Source organism: Cynoglossus semilaevis, chromosome 20 (assembly GCF_000523025.1).
Source record: "Cynoglossus semilaevis isolate Cse_v1.0 chromosome 20, Cse_v1.0, whole genome shotgun sequence".
NCBI classification, from domain to species: Eukaryota; Metazoa; Chordata; class Actinopteri; order Pleuronectiformes; family Cynoglossidae; genus Cynoglossus; species Cynoglossus semilaevis.
In genome coordinates this window covers 1776899-1797092 of record NC_024326.1, presented here as the reverse complement: position 1 = coordinate 1797092, position 20194 = coordinate 1776899, and the positions used below count along the sequence as shown (strand labels likewise).

Sequence of the window (20194 nt, the reverse complement as noted above, 5' to 3'; positions counted from 1 at the left end):
GCTCTGTAATGGGTCGGGGCTGTATTTCAGCCTTAAGTGGGAATGTTGGTGGGAAACGCAGATGAGTACAGGATTGCATATTGATTCTGAATGTAGAAACTACAAAAATACTATATGTCTGATTAATTCTATTGAGGACATCAAAAGGTAACTTTGTAGAAATACCCTCATATCAATGCCATGATCAGTCATTCTCTTAAGGTAATCAATCTTTTTGCAGATGAAAAAAACCCACATAAAACTAAAGTGCATTTAAAAAAAAAAACGATACAAGTGTGAAGATGAAACAGAGCGATTTCCACCACATTTTCATTTAAAAGGCACTTGCTTCTGTGAACACTATGCAGGTTAAAGCCCAGAATAAATAAAGATGGCCTCGGGGTAGAGACACACAGACGGGCTGTAGTGAGAGAAGTGGGTCACCTTCAGACTCCAGTAATCCACCCTGAGACCACTACAGCTTCATTAACACACTAAAAACACACTGTTCGCTCAAACTGTAAAGTGCACGCCGTGAGCAAAATCCTGGTCTTTAGAAAGATGTTTTTTTCTTTCAGTTCAGTGATGGTTGTTGGAAGTGTACTATAAAACAAATGTGTGTATTTAAAAAAAACATGTGTATGTATCTTAAATGAGTATTTGACTCTCGGGGATTTCACTCGGAGTTCAGAGGCCAGTGTTTAATGATTCGTTGTGTATGTTGACAGTACACTACTGTATGTACTGTATGGAGGTTCAGTTCTGCGTGGTCATGTTTCTACTGCAGCTCCAGCAGACGTTGTTTTATTGTTTTGAAGCTAAGGCGAACTATGCAAACCAGAGAGAATGACTGTGCCCCTATTAACCAGAAGCATAAACCTAGACAACAAGGAGGAGGGAAAGTGCAGCGAGAGAGAGAAAGTGGTCAAGGAGTTAGAGGTCTGAAGAATTCCCACATCCTTTCTGGTATGGAGAGGCCATTGGAGGTCTGTGTACACTCAGGAAAAGGGGAGTGGGAGCAGAGGTCTTTCACTGCATACCATTAGAATTTAATATTAATACAGTAGATGAGCCAGACAGATACCAGCCCAAAAACACAATGACTCCAACAGAGAGATTGATTATTGACTTCCTATAAGTGATTTAATGTTCATTATACTATATGTCACTGTGTCTCTGTTGAAACAGTGACAAAAGTCTTGTTTCGTTTGCCTTCTAAAAGGAATAAAAATAAATAAAATCACTGATGTTGTGATTTAACAATCCCCACAATCCTCACTGGTTCGAAGACAAAGACCAAACAAAGTTGGAGAACCAGTGGTTTAAGCTCTCTGCCAATACTGTGCCAATAAGCGGTCGTCCGGTTAACTCTGGGCTAAACTTTGGTTTTGTTCTCTCTGAAGTTTGTGTATTGATAAAACAAGAACTACTGTGTAATGAGCTTAAGATTTGTTTCGGCCTCGTCCGTGTCTGATTTTAGCCTTTATAATGGGCTGGAAAATACAGGCTAACAACAATGGAGCTGGAAAAATGGTATGGGCTGTGTTGGTAAATGGTTGGTTCCACATCTGGGCACTTCAAATTCCATGGCAGTATAAAATGTCTAGTGTGGGGATGCTTATTTGTCACCGGCTCATTTGAAATCCCTCATAACAGGTGGCTGTACGAGCAGAAGCATGTGGTGTCAAAACAAACAGACTGACGTGAATAAAAATTAATTCATGGATATTTATTCAGATCCACAGACGAGTTCACACAGAAACAGGCAGAACAGCCCTTATTCAAACTGAAGGATTGTGGGGTTGACTCCAGACTCTTAGTCTGCATGCCAATATGTTCCTGGGCAAGGCACCTTACAAGCTGTTGTTCTGTCATTATGAAGAAAAAAACCCCAAAAAACTTGGTTTAAAGCACTTTGATCTGTCACTGGGACTAAAGAGGAACAAATTAACCATACGTATGTTCACACCCTGACTCTAACAGCGGAACCACACTGCTCCATTTTACTGATTTGCTGACGATACTCCCTTCAGAGGCAGCCTGTCTTCTCATCACACGTCTAAACATAGCTGAGGGAATCTGTTTTTGCTGTTAAATATCCTAAAATACTATTCATTCTCCTGGGTCATTTATATGCTAATGCAGGGCTCCTGCTGCATACGCCTGTGACGGGACTGGGTTATGTGGAGAGAAGAGAAATATGAAGCAAAGAGCATTTGTGAAAAAAAAAAAAAACAACCAAGTAAGGAATATGTAGAAAACGAGAAGACGGAGAGGAGAGAGAGGAGAGAAGGACAGGCAGAGTAGACACAGACATAGGAACGAAAGAAAGGAAGATTCCCTTGAGTGCCGTGGGTAATTAAAATAGGATGGACAGAGCTGGAGAGGAGCCAGAGTGAGCTCCATCTCCCCTCAGACTTCTGCCCCAATCAGGACCTCTCCCTTAAGCCAAACTGCTGCTATAGTGTCAGACACACAATAGTCTGTGAATGCAGTGAATTTTCAGCACACAGATAATGGAAACATACAGACGGGGAATGAACGAGGTGAAAGTGCACATACAAACAGCCCATACATATATTTATATATTTACTATAGAGTCCAGGCAGCAGTGGAGTCTGGGACCAGGTCGGCACAAACTGAGCTGCAGATTCCATTTAGTACATACAGTAGTCAAGGTGTATACGTGGTGTTACAGTTACCATTATCTCCAGAAACATGTCCACCATGACCGGAGCCAGTGTTGATTTATCAGCACTGTACAAATCTTAAGGCAATAAGCTGGCATAAATCCAATAAGCTGGCACAAAAAATAATGAAAAAATGCAATGTTTTTCACTGTATTGTTATTTTTGAATAATGAAATATCTTTTTTTTGTTATTTATGTCATTGAAAAAATCAATTTTGAGTTCCTTGAAAATAAAAATATCTAAAATTCTGTATTTATTGTTATCAATGAGAAGTCAGCGAATAGTTTGCATTATGAAGCCTCAAACATGAGCGAATAGTTTGCATTATGAAGCCTCAAATATGAGACTGTATCAATAATACTCAACATTAAAATGATTAGAATTGCCTCCCTAATTTATACAATCTGTAAATAGTTACCCTAGTATAGTTTTAGGCCTGCTGTTTCTGGTGTGAGATGAAGAACAGACTTGTCTTCGATTTAATTGTGGGGAAAATGGACAACCACTGACGACAGGTGATGACTGATGGAGACAACTAGACTCTGACTTTGAAACGTTGTTGCGTTCTCTGTAGTTTAACATGACTGAACCTTAAAGTGGATTTTAACAAAGTCTGTACTCTAACCTTCAAATTCATTATCTCTATTCTTTTTTTTTTCGCTCTCTCAAGTTTCACAGTACATATTATGTCCGGGAGGCTTATCAGATAAAATGGCTGAATAAACACTTCACTCTTTAAGTAATCCCAGCACATCAAACGCTGTGTAACCCACACACTCAGACACGTTGATGGTGCTGTACGGAGCTGCAGCAAGGGCAAACGTTTGTAACCAGACTTTGACTGCAGTAAGCACATATACATTCACTGCACAGCCCCGAGCCAGCACATGAGTATGCAGCACACACACTCGGACACACACTACGAGCACACAGTCCGACGCATGCACACCTCCGTCTGTACGGCGGCGATGGAGATGCGGTCTAATTGCAGAACAGTGATAATGGTCTGTTTTCATGTTGATGCTGTTCTGTTTCTTCACATCATTAGCGGTGCACATCCTGCTGAGAGGCTACATGACACCTTCAGGGGCACGTCTTTTAACGCTCTTTTTAACTAAGATTTAAATGTGACCTTTGTTTTTGAAAGATTGTTTTTTTACAGTATGCAATACAAAGAGGAAATTTGGGTTTATTTTATAATAATAAACTTTGAAAGCTGCTATAAATATTCCCTCTTGTTTTGGGTTCCTCCTGATGCACAAACCACAGACTAACAACTCCCTTGACTTTAAAATAGCATTTTTCAACGTCGGTGCTAATGTATCAACGGGGAAGTCATTACTATAAATCTTTCATAGCCTGTTAGCACCTTCCTTCATAAGGAAGTTAAAGGATGCAGGTGCTGGAAGGTATTTTTTGTTATCATGTTGTTGGCTGTGCTGTGATCACCAGTGAGGGTAAATATAGCTGTTTTTGCAGAAGCCTGCTAAGAGGATCACAGCTCACAATAGGTGGTCCACACACCACCGATATCAAAACACCAACAAACTGCTCGTGGATTGGCGTGTGCACACATGCACATGATGAATGCACACAACAAAAACACACCTACGGCATACACACCCACACCCCGAGGAGAATGCCTCCCCCGACAGGTATAATTGTGTTTCTGCTACGCCGCGCTCCTCTCAGTTGTGACTGGGCACCGGATGAAAAAACCATAATTAAAAGAGAAAAGTTGTTTGTCGGGAAGAAGAAGGAAGGGGTGCGGGATAAAACAGGATGAAGGCGAAGGGGAAGATTAGACGCAATAAAGCTTCATGAGGCTTCCAAGCCATCTAGAGTAGCTGGGAGAAAAAGACTCGGCTGTGCCTTTATCTAGCCAATAAAAAATTCTTCCAAATCCTCCTTGATAAGCAGCCACAACTAAAGCCTGCCTTTGGGTTCTACGGCTGCAAAGTATGTTGGACAACAAAAGTAACAAAATAGAAATGTGAGGGTGAACTCTGGAGAAATCTAAGGTGCGTATATGCCTCAGTTTTCTTTTATATAAAAAAAAGAAGCAAAAAGTAAAGTTGCTCAAAAACGACATTTGTTTACAAGTAAAGTTGCTCAAAAACGACATTTGCAAAAGGTTATTTGGTTATTTTGTCTGGGTGTCAAAAATGATGCCTAGTAAAAGCACAAAGTAGAGGCCTATTTTCACAAGTTACAATTTTTTTGCAATGCAAATGAGATCACGGCGGGATTGGACTACGTCTGCCGCTCTGAGACGGAACTGCTACGATATCACTCACAGCAGAAACGCCAGGAAATTAAAGGTGAGATCCAGAGCTGCGCGAAGAAAGAAAAGCCATTATATCGAGAGACAAACTAGATTACACTACCGTCTCTGTCCCTCACCCACAGGTACTGTAAACACCCGTGCCTTCACAGGCGGCCGTCTACCTGTTTCTACCAAGATTAATTATTAAACGTGTTGTTAAGTTGACAGTTAACAAGAAAACAGTGTTTAATGACCACGTGTGTCAGCGTGTTTCCACATCAAGTGCACGACAACGCAATGTTCAGAAGCGTGCAGAAATACTGGACCTCAGGGGAGGAATCAGTGGAGACAGAGTCATAAAGATGAAGATGCATGGCCACTGTGGAGGAAGTATGAGGAGAAGGAGGATTCTGTTCTCATCAAACAAAAAAACAGATACCAGATACAGCTACCACGTCTACACCGCGCACCAACCTCAGCCTTGTGGACATCATCAATCCTATAAGGTTCAGTTTATGGCACAATAAACTATTTACAGCTGAGTCAGCAGTACAGAGAAATCCACTGCTTGTGCGTGTGGTGCCAATCATGGCGATACTTTGCCCTCACCTCCATCAAACAAACGTTTCACATGAGGGAGTTTATTTTTAATACCTGTCCTGGGATGAAATCTAAAACGTTGCGATGACTAAAGAATGAGTGAATTTACATTTAAGGATTCTGACCCTGCGGCCCCCATAATCCTCCAAAAGGACTCCCCATGGTCCCTGTCCAGAGGGTCCCACTGGAACAGGTCATTTAACAGATGCTGTAGAACTGTTGATATTGGGTTCAAATATGAATCAGATTTTGGTATCAGTTAAATGCTGGTCTTTACAGCAACAGCGCACCAGTGTTTGTGTTTTTCCTCTGCCGACACCAGAATGAGTGCGTGTTTATGTGAAGAGGCTGTGGGTCCTGATTCTCCTTGAGATAAAATGGTGGGATGAAGTGGCGGGGCTAACGAGCCCTTCAAATGGAGATTTTCTGAGATGCAGGATTTAAATGGAGCTCCAAGTTGTTTCAGAGGACAACACAGTACAACTAAACAGTTGTTAATGGCTCAGGAGCTAAGTTTAATGAACATGTACGCAGCCAGAGTACACTCACCCTCATGTTATGATTTCAGCTCCTTCCTGCAGTACTTAACAACTCTGCACAATGGGATTTGAAACCAGTAAACTATAATATTGGCCAAACTGACAGTTTTATATTTTCTACTTAAAAAAATTATAATCTTTGTATGACATCTTGTTCAAGGATAGGAAACACTGAGAACTTTAACTTTGTCTGCACCAACACATTCAACCACATGTGCTCATGGTTATGATTCACAGAAACTGACATTATCACATGAAGGAAAACAGGACATCGTTGTTTACAGACAAGTACAAAACAGAGTAGTACTTCAACAGTTGATGGAAATGATACTGGTTCTTCTCCTTCCCTATTTGGCTGCTTCCTTCAGTGGTTTAAAATGAAATCTTCATCATCCTCATCCTCATAGCACCAATCTCCATATGGAGGGAAATAAGTCCACTATTACAATATCTGAGCCTTAAGTGTCGCCACAATAGATCATCTAATTCTCCCTTCACCAAAACGTATACCTTCCCTTAATGTTAAATCAGACATCTTTATGTCTTCCTTCATTACGACCATGAATCTTCTCCAGATCCTTCTTTCATCTGCAACACCTTCCAGACAATGTATCCTTTATCGCCCGTCATATTTAAACTCATCTCAGCACAGCCTCTCTCCTAACTGTGAACTATGCCGCTGATATGTGGAGTTATATATATATATATATATATATATATATATATATATATATATATATATATCTTTGTACCAATGAATGGAATCCACAGCAGCTTCATCTCTGCTTCTCAGCTCCAGCCGATCCTTTCGTCCATTAGACACCCTCCACTGTCTCCACACCCCACACCACATCATGTCTCACAACGTTAGTTCGTATGGGTTCGTGTGTCAAAAAAACCTGTGTCAGCATTGCAGGAACATTGTCCTGAGTTTAAAGTCAGTTCAGTTCCTTGGATAGAAACAGTCTGCAGTGTGACTGACAGGTTCGGTGACATGGCTGTTTGAGGCCGTCAGCTTTCTTCTCTGTGTACCACACGAAACCGAGAGGCAATTTGTTGACGACTGCTTCACTATTCTCTCTGCGATAAGAACAGCTGTTAGGCAGCGTCTCTCTCTCTCTCTCTCTCTTCATACATCCTGACTTTGTTTCATCTCTCTCTCTCACACACACAAAGACAAGCACACAAGATCCCACACTGTCGTTCCACACATTTCTAGAAATGTGCTTCTTAGCAACCCCAACAGACGATCCTGTCTGTGGATATAACCCTGTAATATACTGCAATCCAGAGTATTTCTTTCCTATCTCCAGATGCAGCTTAGCGTTTGTGATTGAATACAGTTCTGTGTAATCAATAGAGCTCATTAAGTGTCCCTATGGGCAGTGGTCTCAACCTGAGGCCTTATAGGAGATTGCCTTTACCTGTCTCCTGCCTCATTACATCAAGTGGTATCAACTTTATTTGCAGCATAATTAAATTTAGAAAGAGAACTGCTCCACCGACTGGACTTTTTTTTAGAATGAAGTATAAGAATGAAGTACGTACTGTCGCCTCTATCTAACGCAAGTGACTGGTGTTTTGGAGCTAAAAAGGTTTGAGTGTGTGTATATATAGTTGTATGTTTTGGATGGACGGTCATTAGACTCCCTCCCAAAGGGAGGGTTGAGGGAAACAGTGGCTGCACCTGTTGTTCCCCGCGGTTGCTGTGTGTTGGGGTTAGCACCTGCTCAAACGGCTGCTGTGTGGCTGTCTGTGTGGGCAGCAGGGGATAACAGGGGGACCATTCACACCCGCTCAGACTGCTGTCTGCAGCCCTTCTCCCTCAACGACTGTTCATTCTGAGCTCTCTGCTCCATCATTTTCTCTCCCCCCCGTCATTCACATCCTCTGCGTAGCCCACTGTAGTCTACAGAACAGATTGTTGTCTGCCACCCTTCATCTTTTAAATCTGCCTGTCTGTTCTTCTGCCTCCCTCCCTCCCCCTCTCTCTCTTTTTATTAATGTCTTTATTTTCATGTTTGTCTCCAATCGTTTCTTTTTTTTTTTGGCTTCCAACTCACACAGAAACACAAACATAAACAGCAGTAGCTGGAAGCTGTTATGGTCCTTCTGTGGAACTTGATAGCTTTTAATGTGAAGGATGAAGTTATAAACAATAAATTACCTATTTCTACTAAATCACCTCAGTAAGAGCTGAAGTGGCAGTAGGAGAGCTTTTCCCTTGGGCGTCAGAGGTTGTAGAGTCTGCACTTTGGTTTCCACCAATTTAGGCAGCAGGTTATTGTAAATGGACGGGACACATTTCAGGCCCAGCAGTGGTCTAGACTTTAAAACGGATCGAAATGTCCAAAGTCTGGGCCGAGGGCCAATATCCACCCTTGACCAGGCTTTATTTGGCCCCCAGAATTAAAAGTCTATTAATTATAGCCTACACAGTGCAATCGCAGCAAAACTAATAAATTATGTAACTTCAAGTTTTCTTCACTTGCCGTTTCCCCAATGGATGCTTCATAAAAAATTTTTAAAAAACTTTGGTCCACTGTATGTTTTCTGTTTTTGTTTTTTTGGTCTGTAATTGAATTAGACTTATTCATTATTGTAAACATCTTAAGGGAATTATTTTTCAATTATTTTAGTTTTAAATCTGCCCCCAATAGGAAATAAGTTTGGAGTTGAACATGCATTTGATTGGCCAGTGAAGAAAACAGAAAAACATGTCATGATTGTTCAACTTCGGTCTAAAAAAAAAACAGCATCATTAGTTCTTCTTATAATTAACTATCTCATCTGACCACGACCCTTGTTTGGATGGGGCCCTTCACAATTAGAAATAATGACATACGTCATAGATACGCAACAAAACATAAGGATCAGGCGTGTGTGGGAGAAGAATAAGGCCTTTCCATCGCAGTGTTATAAAATCCATGCAATATTGCAAAAAGGGGCTGCTTTATGGCTGAAGCACGACTTTAGATCAGCGGTATGAGGAATAAACAGTACTAGATACAATGCAACACGTGAAAGCATCATTAAAATACCGTGATGAAGAAAATGAGCAAGAAAAAAAACCCCTCAAACTTGCAGCATGCAGACACAAAGAGCTCTTCATGTCTCCAAAGGTTCAGGCGAAGACGGGCAGACCAGCGGGCTGACCCAGAGCAGTAATGCAGCAATGCGTTTGGTGGTAGCAATAAAAAAAATTGCGCACACATGCTGTATACCTGTTCACGCCATCCGCCCCACACCCACCTACCCGCTCCCCTCTCTTTCTCACATCCACTCGTCTCAATCGCACCATTTGGCACACTCACCGCACCAGATGGCCAGGTAGGGTGGCAGTGATAGGTGCCAGTCGCCAACTCGTCCTCCCGGGTGGTTCTCGTTGGAGAAAAGGCTGGTGGGAAGCAGAGGGTCTCCGTATCCAGCGCCTCAGTGAAACGGCAGCTCCTGCAGCCGCACCTCACCTGTCTCTTCCCTCTGCGCGTCGCCGTAGCAGCATCACCGTTTTACCCAGCGCGTCTAAAAACGCCCAACCAACTACAAAAACGTCTCTGTTTCTGCCCCTGGAGAAAAACAGTCGGTGTTCCGTAGGTGTAAACAAGAACCTATCCGGGGTTTCTGTGATCCAGCTCACGTTCTCTCCCCCGACAGCAGTGGGTAAAGGAGCCTGGAAACCCTCCTGCAGTTGCGTATGCTGTACGAAGTCTTGTGCACCAGGCAGAGGAGCCGGTCAGTTGTCTGCACTTGGTTGAGCCACGGCTGTGGAGCCACTGTAGTCAGCAGAATGTAATCTCCTTTTTGAATTTACAGAGGCGAGGTGAAATGTCCACGCAGAGCAGGCACAGTGACAGCAGGGGCCCATAATTCACAGCCCCTGAAACCCGGTCCTGCAGTGGATCTGTGATGAATGGAGTCTCTCTCTCTCTCTCGCTCGCTCTCTCCTCTCTCTCCCCCATCAGACACACACACACACACAGATACACAGGTTACCACGTATTTCTGTTAGGACATTTCTACGACTGCTGTGTAGTTCATCTGAACCAATTAACTAATTAATTAGTCAAACTAACGGTCACTTTAAGGGCATTGACAGCTGCGTTAAACTTCATTAGGACCATTTAAAACCGCCGTCATCGGGCTGTCACTGAAGTCTCCCCATATACATACATATTTTGTATTAATTATTTAAATTGTTATATATATACACATATATTAATTACAATATTATTTAAAATGCATATATGGTAGTACTTCAATTACAAACTGATAGAGAGGCAAAGCAGGGCTGCCTGTACAAAATGTTGGATTTATATTAAAGTGTATATGATAAAACGGAGTATTATAAACAATATGAAGTCCAATGTCACAAATGTCCAATGGACAGATGGGGGAGTCGGGGGGGGAGGGTTAAAGTGGTCTTATTACCTGTGGAAATTCTGCTTGGATACTGCATCATGTAACTGCAGTGGTTTTTAATTTTTTTTAAATGTATTGAAATTGTTTAGATGAAGCTCCATCACTGACATTCCGAATAAACCCAATTAAAATAGAAAATAGGACATCTTAAATGTCTATCTCTACAATTACTATTAGACCCTTATTTTTATTTCATTTTATTTTACTTTATTTTTAAAAAACAAAACAATGGTATTTCTGTTAGTTTTGAAAGGGAACATGCGCTTACATCATTTCCGGCTCCAGTCGTACTGTAGTAGGAAAAAACTGGCTGCTGTTAATTTCGGCTAGCTAGTCTCGACAGCTGTCAGTACACATAAGGTAAATTATCCATGTCAAGGCACAAGACGGATTTTCCAGGACCCAGACTGCATCGGTGTACCTATAGTGTCACACCAGCCTGTCCACCGGCACACTGTGAATCCGTAAGTACCTCAGTTTTTTGTAGCTAAGCTGCTAAGTGCGTTAGCCGCCGCCGCTAACGTTTAGCATTGCTAAGGATAAGGGATGATATGTTGTCTGTCAGGTTTCATTAACCTGCGCTGCAGCTAAAATCTCTTATCAGTAATCCCGTGTCGCTTTAGTTTTTCTTGGTTTGTTTGAGCAATCTATCAACATATGTGGTTATGTCCAATTTTAAATGTTCAGCCTCAGTGGCTAACATTAGAGGTTATGATCGTTGTAAACCACAGAGCTCCATTAGCACATCAGTCGTCTCCCTGTGCTGTGGGGGTGTTGTAATTAGTCACCAGTTTCCACGATCACGCCGGGACCTCTGAATCATCTCTGAAATGTTAGGGTCACCGTTTTGTGCTTACAGGAATGGTAATTAGAAATCAGACATGGCCTGTTTTCTGTAAAACGTCTAATACCAGCGTCTGCCATTTGTCTATACATAAACATAAACCAGTGCTTGTTTATACACACCTGACTGAAAACGTCACTGGGAATATGTGATGCTGGTTTGGTTATCTTCTCTTACTGCCATTTCTTTTTTAATTCAGTCATTAAGCATTAGTTATGTTGCAATAATACCTTAATGTGAATATTAACACAAATGTATAGTGATCTATAAGATTGGTGCATTATGCCTGTTGTCAGTCTACACAGTACTCTTCCAGTACCTAGTATTAAGTTTGTTTTTTTTCCAAATCTCCCATTGTCCCTTGACAATAACACCAGAGGGAGGTGCAGCTGACTTCTCTTACAGTATATTACAGGATCTATGTCAAACAACAGTCACAACCCTGTCATTACACCTCGGTTGTTTGTGATATTTTAATCAAGGCTGTACCTCAGACACCAGTTTGCTGTTTATCTCCATGCCCAGTCTCTGTGTAATTACTGTATATTGCAATTTTTCTTTTGATTCTTCTTCTAAGAAATATCCTGTTCATGTTGACCATCTCACACACACTTCAGAAAGTACTTCTTCTAAATACCAGTACAATCAAATGTGACTCTGAATTGCAGTGTGTAATCTGTTGATGTGTAACAAGCTATTGTATAAGCTAATGTAGAATTTCTTATTCCTTTAAGCTCCAGCTGGCTCAGTGACTACACTACACCACTTTGGCACCACTGTGTGCCAGCTCTGTTTTAGACCTAGTCATTTCTGAATACAGGTAAGTTTATCACAAAATATGTACAATATGGGATCTATAGGTCACAGAGAGTTGTTGGTTAAAAAAAAAAAAAAAAAAAGCTTGGAAAAACTTGAACTAAAGATTGATCAAAAGAGAAAAGTTTCAGTTCAGACTGAACAATTGAACATGGGTAAAATACAGAGAATAATTTCCCCTTAGGGAATGAATAAAGTACACGAAAATGTTTCACAGTGAAATATCGAATTATGGTCTAGACAACTAGTTTTTTCTCTGCTTAGAAGACTGAATTTCCAGTCCACTTGAAGCAAAAGGCTCTCTCCTGTAATGTGCAGCAACGATACAAATAAGTACTGTGTTAAAGACGGCACACAGTGTCAACACTAATGTGTGAGACACTGTGTTATTTGTGTGAGAGAACAAAGAGGTCAAAACAGTAGCGTTTGTTGTAAAAACAAGCCATTATTATATGTATATATGTATGAACAGATAGCTGCAATTGCTCTAAAAAAATCAGACAATTTAGTTACATTTTTTCTGTAATTAATGAATTAAGTAAAACTTAAAAAAGTAAAAAAATGACCAAATAATAACCATCTTTCACTGGCTGACAGAACAACTCCAAAGACAATGTAAAATCTGTATATTGACTATATGTTGTGTAGTCATATATTTCCACTGCCCTGATAGTGTTTAGCCTTGGGCACTGAGGTCCAAAGAACCTAAAACAGTGTCTCCTGTGTTTATTTTCCAACCAGAAGATGAACGGTCTGTCCATACGAGAACTATGCTGCCTTTTCTGCTGCCCCCCTTGCCCCAGTCGCATCGCAGCCAAGCTGGCGTTCCTCCCTCCGGAGCCCACCTACGCCCTCCTTCCTGACCCAGATCCAGTTTCTGGAGCAGGAACCACCTCTGGGTCCGGCTCCGGAACTGCTCTTCCATCTCTGGGAGCACCGGGGCTGCGTTCCCGGCTAGGTGCTGGGAGTGGAAGTGATAGAGGAGGTGGAGGAGGAGGAGGTGGCGGAGGAGGAGGAGGAGGAGGAGGTGGAGGCAGCAGCGGCGGCAGCAGTAGTGGTGGTGGTGGAGCAACTGGCAGCGCAAGTGAAGGCAGGTGGAAATTGCATCTCACCGAGAGAGCAGAGTTCCAGTATTCACAAAGGGAACTGGACGTGACGGATGTGTTCCTGACTAGGTCCAATCGAGGGAACCGGGTGGGCTGCATGTACATTCGCTGTGCTCCAAATGCTAGGTGAGATGCAGCGTGTAACCGCACAACGCATCAGCTTATGTTTAAAGAAGTCTTCTAATTATAATTTGTTTTACTACTACTGTCGTTCACGTTGTTTAATTTTTGTGTTTTATCCCTCGTCTGTCAGGTTTACTGTACTCTTTTCCCACGGCAATGCAGTCGACCTGGGCCAGATGAGCAGCTTCTATATTGGCTTAGGCACACGCATCAACTGCAACATTTTCTCCTATGATTACTCAGGCTACGGTGTTAGCACTGGCAAGCCGTCTGAAAAAAACCTATACGCTGACATTGATGCCGCCTGGCACGCCCTGCGCTCTCGGTAAGCTGGCAGAAACTCACTCTCCATCCAGGGAATGAAATTAATGAAAGTCTCTCAAGGAGGCCAGTAATCATTACTAGGCAGTGACGTAATGTTTTTCGACTATGTTGTTGAAAATGTTTATACTTGACGGATCCCACGTTGGCCAGTATTTTCTGTTGATAATTTGGTGACCTTGTCTGTCGTAAATAACTTTTCGGTGTTTGTTAATGTGCATATATGTCCAGGGAATAAAGGGAGGAGAACAAAGGCTGACAGATCACAGACTGATCAAAGTTCACAAGAAACAATAAAACAAAAATAAAGCGCAGACAGAGAAAACAAAAGGAAGCAACAATCAACCTCCGACTCTCGGGACAAAATAATAACACGCTACACAGCTCCACAGCTCCACAGCCAAACACACAATCACAATCACCTGCGATATGCTGTTGCAGTCGGAGGCAAAGCGACACTGAAGGGCAAGGAATGTAGGTGGCGCTCAGCTCCTTATATCCCTCCTCAGATCATTAGGCAGATGCCTCTCAACCGTGGTCAACTGGAGCTGGGCTGAGAGAGAGAGAACAAGAAAGATGAAGAAGAAGAACACTGCAACCACACATATACAGTACACACACACACCTAAACACCAGGGCCGTAGCAGCATCTTTCAGGAATGTGGAGGAGTTTGAAGTGCTCACTTAATGATTTGATAATTGGATTTGTAGACGGGCAAATTGGCAGTAAAATGATCGTGCCGTCACATTTTTCTTCTTGACTGCTGTACTGTTGTAGGGCGGAGAGGGATGGAGTGAAGCGGGTTAGTTATTAAATTACAGTCACCTGAGCTTTTTTGTTTTGTAACAAAAGCACGCCTTTGTTCATGACCTAAAAGTCTCGGCCTTCACTTTCAACAAAACTATTTTCATTTTATCACAGAACAGCTTTTGGCAAAGAAGTCGGTTTCACCTCAATAACTTTCCTTTACTGGTGTGCTATCGTTTATAATACCGTTAAGTATAATTAGTGTACGTTTGTCTGTAGGTACGGCATCAGCCCTGAGAACATAATCCTGTATGGACAGAGTATCGGTACAGTCCCCACAGTGGACTTGGCTTCACGTTTCGAGTGTGCTGCGGTGGTCCTTCACTCTCCCCTCACCTCTGGAATGAGAGTGGCATTCCCTGACACCAAGAAAACATACTGCTTTGACGCCTTCCCTAAGTAAGTCCAAGTCAAATACATATTTTATATTGTTCACATTACGTACGTTTCTTAATTATTTATTATTTCACCCTTGTAAAAAGGTGATGTATACAGTATTCCATGTACTGTGGTCACAGTAATACCACAATACCACTATAACGTATATCGCACAGATGCTGAGTAACCACAGCGTCATTCATCACTGTCAGAAAGAGTCTATATAATCCTGCGCTGTGCATCAATAACCACTTATTTGCCTTGTTTTGTTTTTTTTATAACAGCATCGAGAAGGTGTCAAAGATCCCGTCTCCAGTGCTCATCATCCACGGTACAGAGGACGAGGTGATTGACTTCTCTCACGGCCTGGCCCTGTTTGAGCGCTGCCCTAAGGCTGTGGAGCCCCTGTGGGTGGAGGGGGCCGGTCACAACGACATTGAGCTTTACAGTCAGTACCTGGAGAGGCTACGGCGCTTCATCAACCAGGACCTTGCTGCACAGCATGCCTGAGAAACAAACAGCAGCTCCTCTGCATCGGAATGAATGAGAACGTGTGTGAGAGAGACGGAGGGTATCATCGTGTAGACCTTTAAAAAAAAAAGAAAAGAAAAGGGATGTGTGATTTTTTTTTTTCCCCCACATCTGTGCATCTTTGAAGGAGCACACCTGAAGGTTAATATCAACATAGCATCTCTCTTCTGATTCTCATTTTAAAGGTGAGACTGTTCTACTGTTGTTTTTTTTAAGCTATTATCATCCTTCATCCATCTGTTTGGTGTCCTATGATGGAAGTTCTAAAACAAAAACTTAGCTATAAAAGGAAACTACCATTTTTTTTTTTTTTAAACATGGGAAGAATTGTTAGTCGCAGCTTTAAACTCTACGTTTACTCGCATGAGTTAAGAAGGAAGTATAATATGTCCAAAAGAAGCTGACAGGTGTAACTTTTAGTGTGAATACATGTGAGTGGATGACTGTCTACCCATATCTCCATGGACACCTGAGTGCTGCGCATGTATGGGAATGTGACGCAGTGCTGGAAGACCTGGACGTCCTGATGGACGAGAGAAATGGAGACGACTTATCAACCTTGGTGTTTAATAGTGTTTTTAAACTAATGAATGAATGAAGAATACCTCCACAGCTGGACCAGTTCTCTCTGCAGTGGACAAACACTGGTCAAGCATGTGAACCCAGCCCCTCTTCATCCTCCTCCTCCTACTCCCTGTTCACCAGTTAATGGACAACCATTTGACTGCCAGGGCATTTTAGAGTTATTACCTAGCTAACACTAACCTACTTTTTTGGGGGCGTTTTTTTGTGTTTTTCATGAGGGTCCAGCATCTGCTGTCTGCAGCAGATCTACAAAGATGAGTCTGGAATACTGGTGTAGCTTGTACGGCTTTAGGTATCCGAATGTTTTCTCCTTTTTTTTTTGTTTTTAGACAATTGGCCAGCTTCTGTTGCTTTGCTTTTACAGTGGTAATGAAAAACTATATTTATATATTTCTTGGGCATTCTCCGCCCCCAACACTCCATATCCTAAGCAGCAGTGGTTGAAGTGAAAACGAGGCCTCAGTCTGAGCCACACTGAGGATGTCTGCAGTTACGTGGCTGTTTTTTTTTTTTAGGCTCAAGGGGGAAACGACTATAGAAGCGGAGGCTTATGTCATATTGGAGGTGTTTACTTTGAACAGAAGGCAGTAATCCTTCAGGGTTCACTGAAGTGTAACGTTTAAAGGCTGGACAGAGTCTGCTGACATAATAACAGCTGACGTAAATCACTTTTAAAGGAGCCGGTTGACATTTTGAAGAGTTAACTTGTTTACCTTTTCATTAGGTGGTAGATGAGAAGAATTAGAACACAAGTGCCAGCAGTCATGATCATCATCTGGTGTGTTGTTGTTTTTTACCTCTGGAAAAAAAGAAAGAAAAGTCAGGCTACTTGTTTCCCCATTGTTTCCTGCACTAATACTAACCTAAGAAGACACGCTGCTAGCTTTTTATTTATTTCACCATTTTATCAATGTTTTTCTTGAAGCCTCTGCAAAAAAAAAAAAAATGGACACAAGCTAATTTTTAAATTGCTGAGCTACTCTTATACATTTAAAATGTGGTAATTAGTTATGTAAATACGTGATTGTTTTTTAATTAGTTGGACAGCACACCAAACAGAGATTTTTTTACATTACAAGTACATTATGCAGGAATTTTTCATGCAGGAAAAAGTAATATGATTAGCTGTCAAGATTAGCATGGCCAGCTAGTTCTAAGAAATGCACTGTGTGATAGACAGACCTCTAGTAACACTGTGACCAAACAATTATTAACCACTAATTTGACATGATTTTATCCTCGAGCAGCAAAAAATACTTTAAAATATTTCTACCTGTGACCTCTGCATCTTCTTGTGCATTCATTGGTTGGTCTGAGCTGCATTATCGCCACCTGCAGGGTCGTTTTGCTTCAAGTAAATGTTTCTATCAAGTTCCTAAAGAAAGGAAAAAAACACACAGATGAGACTATGCAGTGGCCCGCAGGTCTGACCAGTGTCACTACTTGTGTATAATTCTGTTTCCTTCTTGAAGGAAATTCCTGCATACTCTACTTTTAATGGTTTCCAAGGGAGAGCAGCTGTTCATTTGAGCAGTCTGCGTTCAGAATAAATATCCTTCATCAAAATCATTCTAATTAATGTGTAGTCTTACGGCCTCATTTGTTTTCACAGTCCTGCTCCAGTGTCATTCATCACTGGGCCTGGACTGTTCTGGCTTCCTGCTCAATTTCAGCCCAGCACATTTTTCTACTTCTAACGTGCTTGTCTTGTCGATGTAATTAATCTGAACGTGTTTGTCGTAGTGTAGAGCCATGGACTGTTTTTCTCAGAAACGTGTGTTGATGTTCATAAACAAATGATGTGATTCTGACCGGGTGCCAGGACGGGATGATGCGTCTACTCCAGCTCTGTTTTTTAAACCTCTGCGGCCCCAAATGTAGGAGCTCTCTTATGGATGGAGGCAGGTGTCCGCGCCTGACACAAGCCATATTTGAGCCTCTCACTGTCAGTGTGGTGCAGGTTCCACCACACAAATACCCCCCCACACACACACACGCACACACACAGTGAAACACTACATGTATACCCGTACTGTACTTAACAGTATATTTACACATTTATATATATGTATATGTATCAGATCAAGCATGGCAAAGCAGGTCTTAAGTTCAGCACTATTGTACAAAGCATCTAAATTGTAATAAGGGTGTAAAATTTTTGTTAGTCATCATACTCACGGTCGACTGTCTTCGACAGACCAGCATTTAGGATCCAACCTCCCATTTGAATAAGTACGTAACGCCTCTTGTGTTTTTGCCTAAAAAAAAAAGTTTTGTTTTTTTTTTTCTTCCAAGTTTCAGGTCTGCGCAAAGGCGTCTGCACTCCAGACCCATCATGTTCAATGATACTTACTGTGTTTATACCTGATTGACTCCATTTTGGGAGTACACACGTGGCTCGTGGTCGAGTGGTAGAAAGTTTAGGGAACACCACTTGTTCGCTCGCCGTCATCGTTCTGAACAGGGAACCTTGCCATTCTCCTCCTTTGCTTTGAAGCCTATATGAAAATGTAAATAATGGAAACCTGTTACCAAGTCGATCCAGGGATCTGAGCTCTCAGACGAAGCTGGAGACAGTAGAAGTTTTTTTTCCTGAAATATACAAGTAGGCCTCAGTTTAGGTTTTTCTCTTTTTTATTTTCTAGTCAGTTTGTGATATCAGGGAAACCACTGGATCCACTTTTTCATTCACGGGGTTTTGGTTCCAGAAATATGGTGAAAAGTAAAAACCTTTTTATTGATGCACCACTATGGTTAGACGTACATTAGTATCCTCTGGCCCTGAATGTTTATCGATGCGGGGGTCGGGGTGTGAAACAGTGAAACTGTATGCATGTTTATTGTGTTTTGCGGAGAAAATGACAGGGCGAGACGTGATCTCTGTTGTGTATTTTGTGTGAGGATAAAGCCGAACTCATAGCATATGAACATTGAAGCGCTTTAAAAAATTTAAATAAAGTAAAACACAGGATGTTCAGTTGATTTTTGTTTTCCTTTTTTAAACGCTGATACTAACTGATGTATTGTTATGAGATTTGTGCTAGAGTTTGAGTGGGCAGGTGGGGGGGTCGGGTGGGGGGTATATCATATTAGTGGGCCGTTTGTATGGTTACTGTACTTACCTATTCTATTCTTTGTATTATGATTTGTAATTTTATGTTGCTTTTTGAACTAAGAATATGATGTATTGAAATAAATTCATGGGACTGAATCTTGACCTTTTTATGGACAACAAAATAATAAAAAAAACACTTATGTACGAATTATGAAATTACTGTTGATTTATTTGCATGTTGACTGCTTTAAATGTGATGAAACACCTGCACTAGTATAGACAACAACAAGTTTTAACCATTCAGTCAAAGACAAAAAAATCTCTAAAATGTTTTTGTCTTTGACTGATATGTTGCAAAATGAGACACACTAACACACCATAAATAAACACACTAGCCTTGGTAAGGTGGTTTGCATATTTACATAAAGACACGTAAACAAAGTTATCTGAATTAGGATTAGGCTGTATAGGCCAAATTAAGATATGTATATTCTAGGCTTTTGATAACAGATAATAATAATAATAATAATAACAATAATAATAGAAAACAGGTTAAATGTTAACAACCGACAGTTTTATTGCAGTGACAACAAGAATATCACAATAAAAGTGACCAGACCATATAAAAGAAAATAGAGTTCTTTCTAATTTTGTTTATATATATATATATTTATAATAAAATAAACAACACTGACTAGAGATTGATTTCTTTTCTCAATACTTGTCGTATTATCAGATGTGTTAGTGTTGTCGAGCTAATCTAATTTACATCACCATATTGGGCACAGTGTGTGTGTGTGTGTTTAATCGCTTATCTGGAACGCTTTCGTACTTTCCACTGTGGAATATCCTGCAGTAGCTGGCCAGTCGAGTCGCAGGAATCTCTGCAGCGTCCGGAGGTCTGGGGCGTGGCTGGCGATCAATGCGGTCAATCATGGGTTCCACAAAACACCTGTCTGCGCATATTGTGCAGAACAACAAATTATTCATAAATTAGTCATTTGATACAAAAATAATTCATTATTTCTAACTCCGTGAGCTGCTTCATTTTAAGAATTTACAGATGTATTTCTCCACATTTAACGTCATTATTTAATAAAACAATTGTGATAGATAACACATTAACACATTTT

The 20194-nt window shown here is 41.2% G+C and overlaps 2 protein-coding genes across 2 annotated transcripts in view; one reads left to right on the top strand and one right to left on the bottom strand.

The window, feature by feature from the left end:
- The window catches only part of sema6ba (sema domain, transmembrane domain (TM), and cytoplasmic domain, (semaphorin) 6Ba), a 35077-nt gene extending 25539 nt beyond the window's left edge, over positions 1-9538 (bottom strand). Inside the window, exon 1 of the mRNA XM_008333773.3 lies at positions 9390-9538. The gene's annotated coding sequence lies outside the window, so the exon portion shown is untranslated. The remainder of the gene's footprint in view (positions 1-9389) is intronic.
- Positions 9538-19269, top strand: abhd17aa (abhydrolase domain containing 17A, depalmitoylase a). Its single transcript, XM_008333771.3, has 6 exons — positions 9538-10958; positions 12073-12158; positions 12896-13386; positions 13514-13708; positions 14732-14911; positions 15175-19269. Exons 3-6 carry the CDS (start codon positions 12899-12901, stop codon positions 15398-15400), a joined length of 1089 nt encoding a protein of 362 aa, XP_008331993.1. The 5' UTR covers positions 9538-10958; positions 12073-12158; positions 12896-12898; the 3' UTR covers positions 15401-19269.
- Positions 19270-20194: the final 925 nt, after the last annotated feature.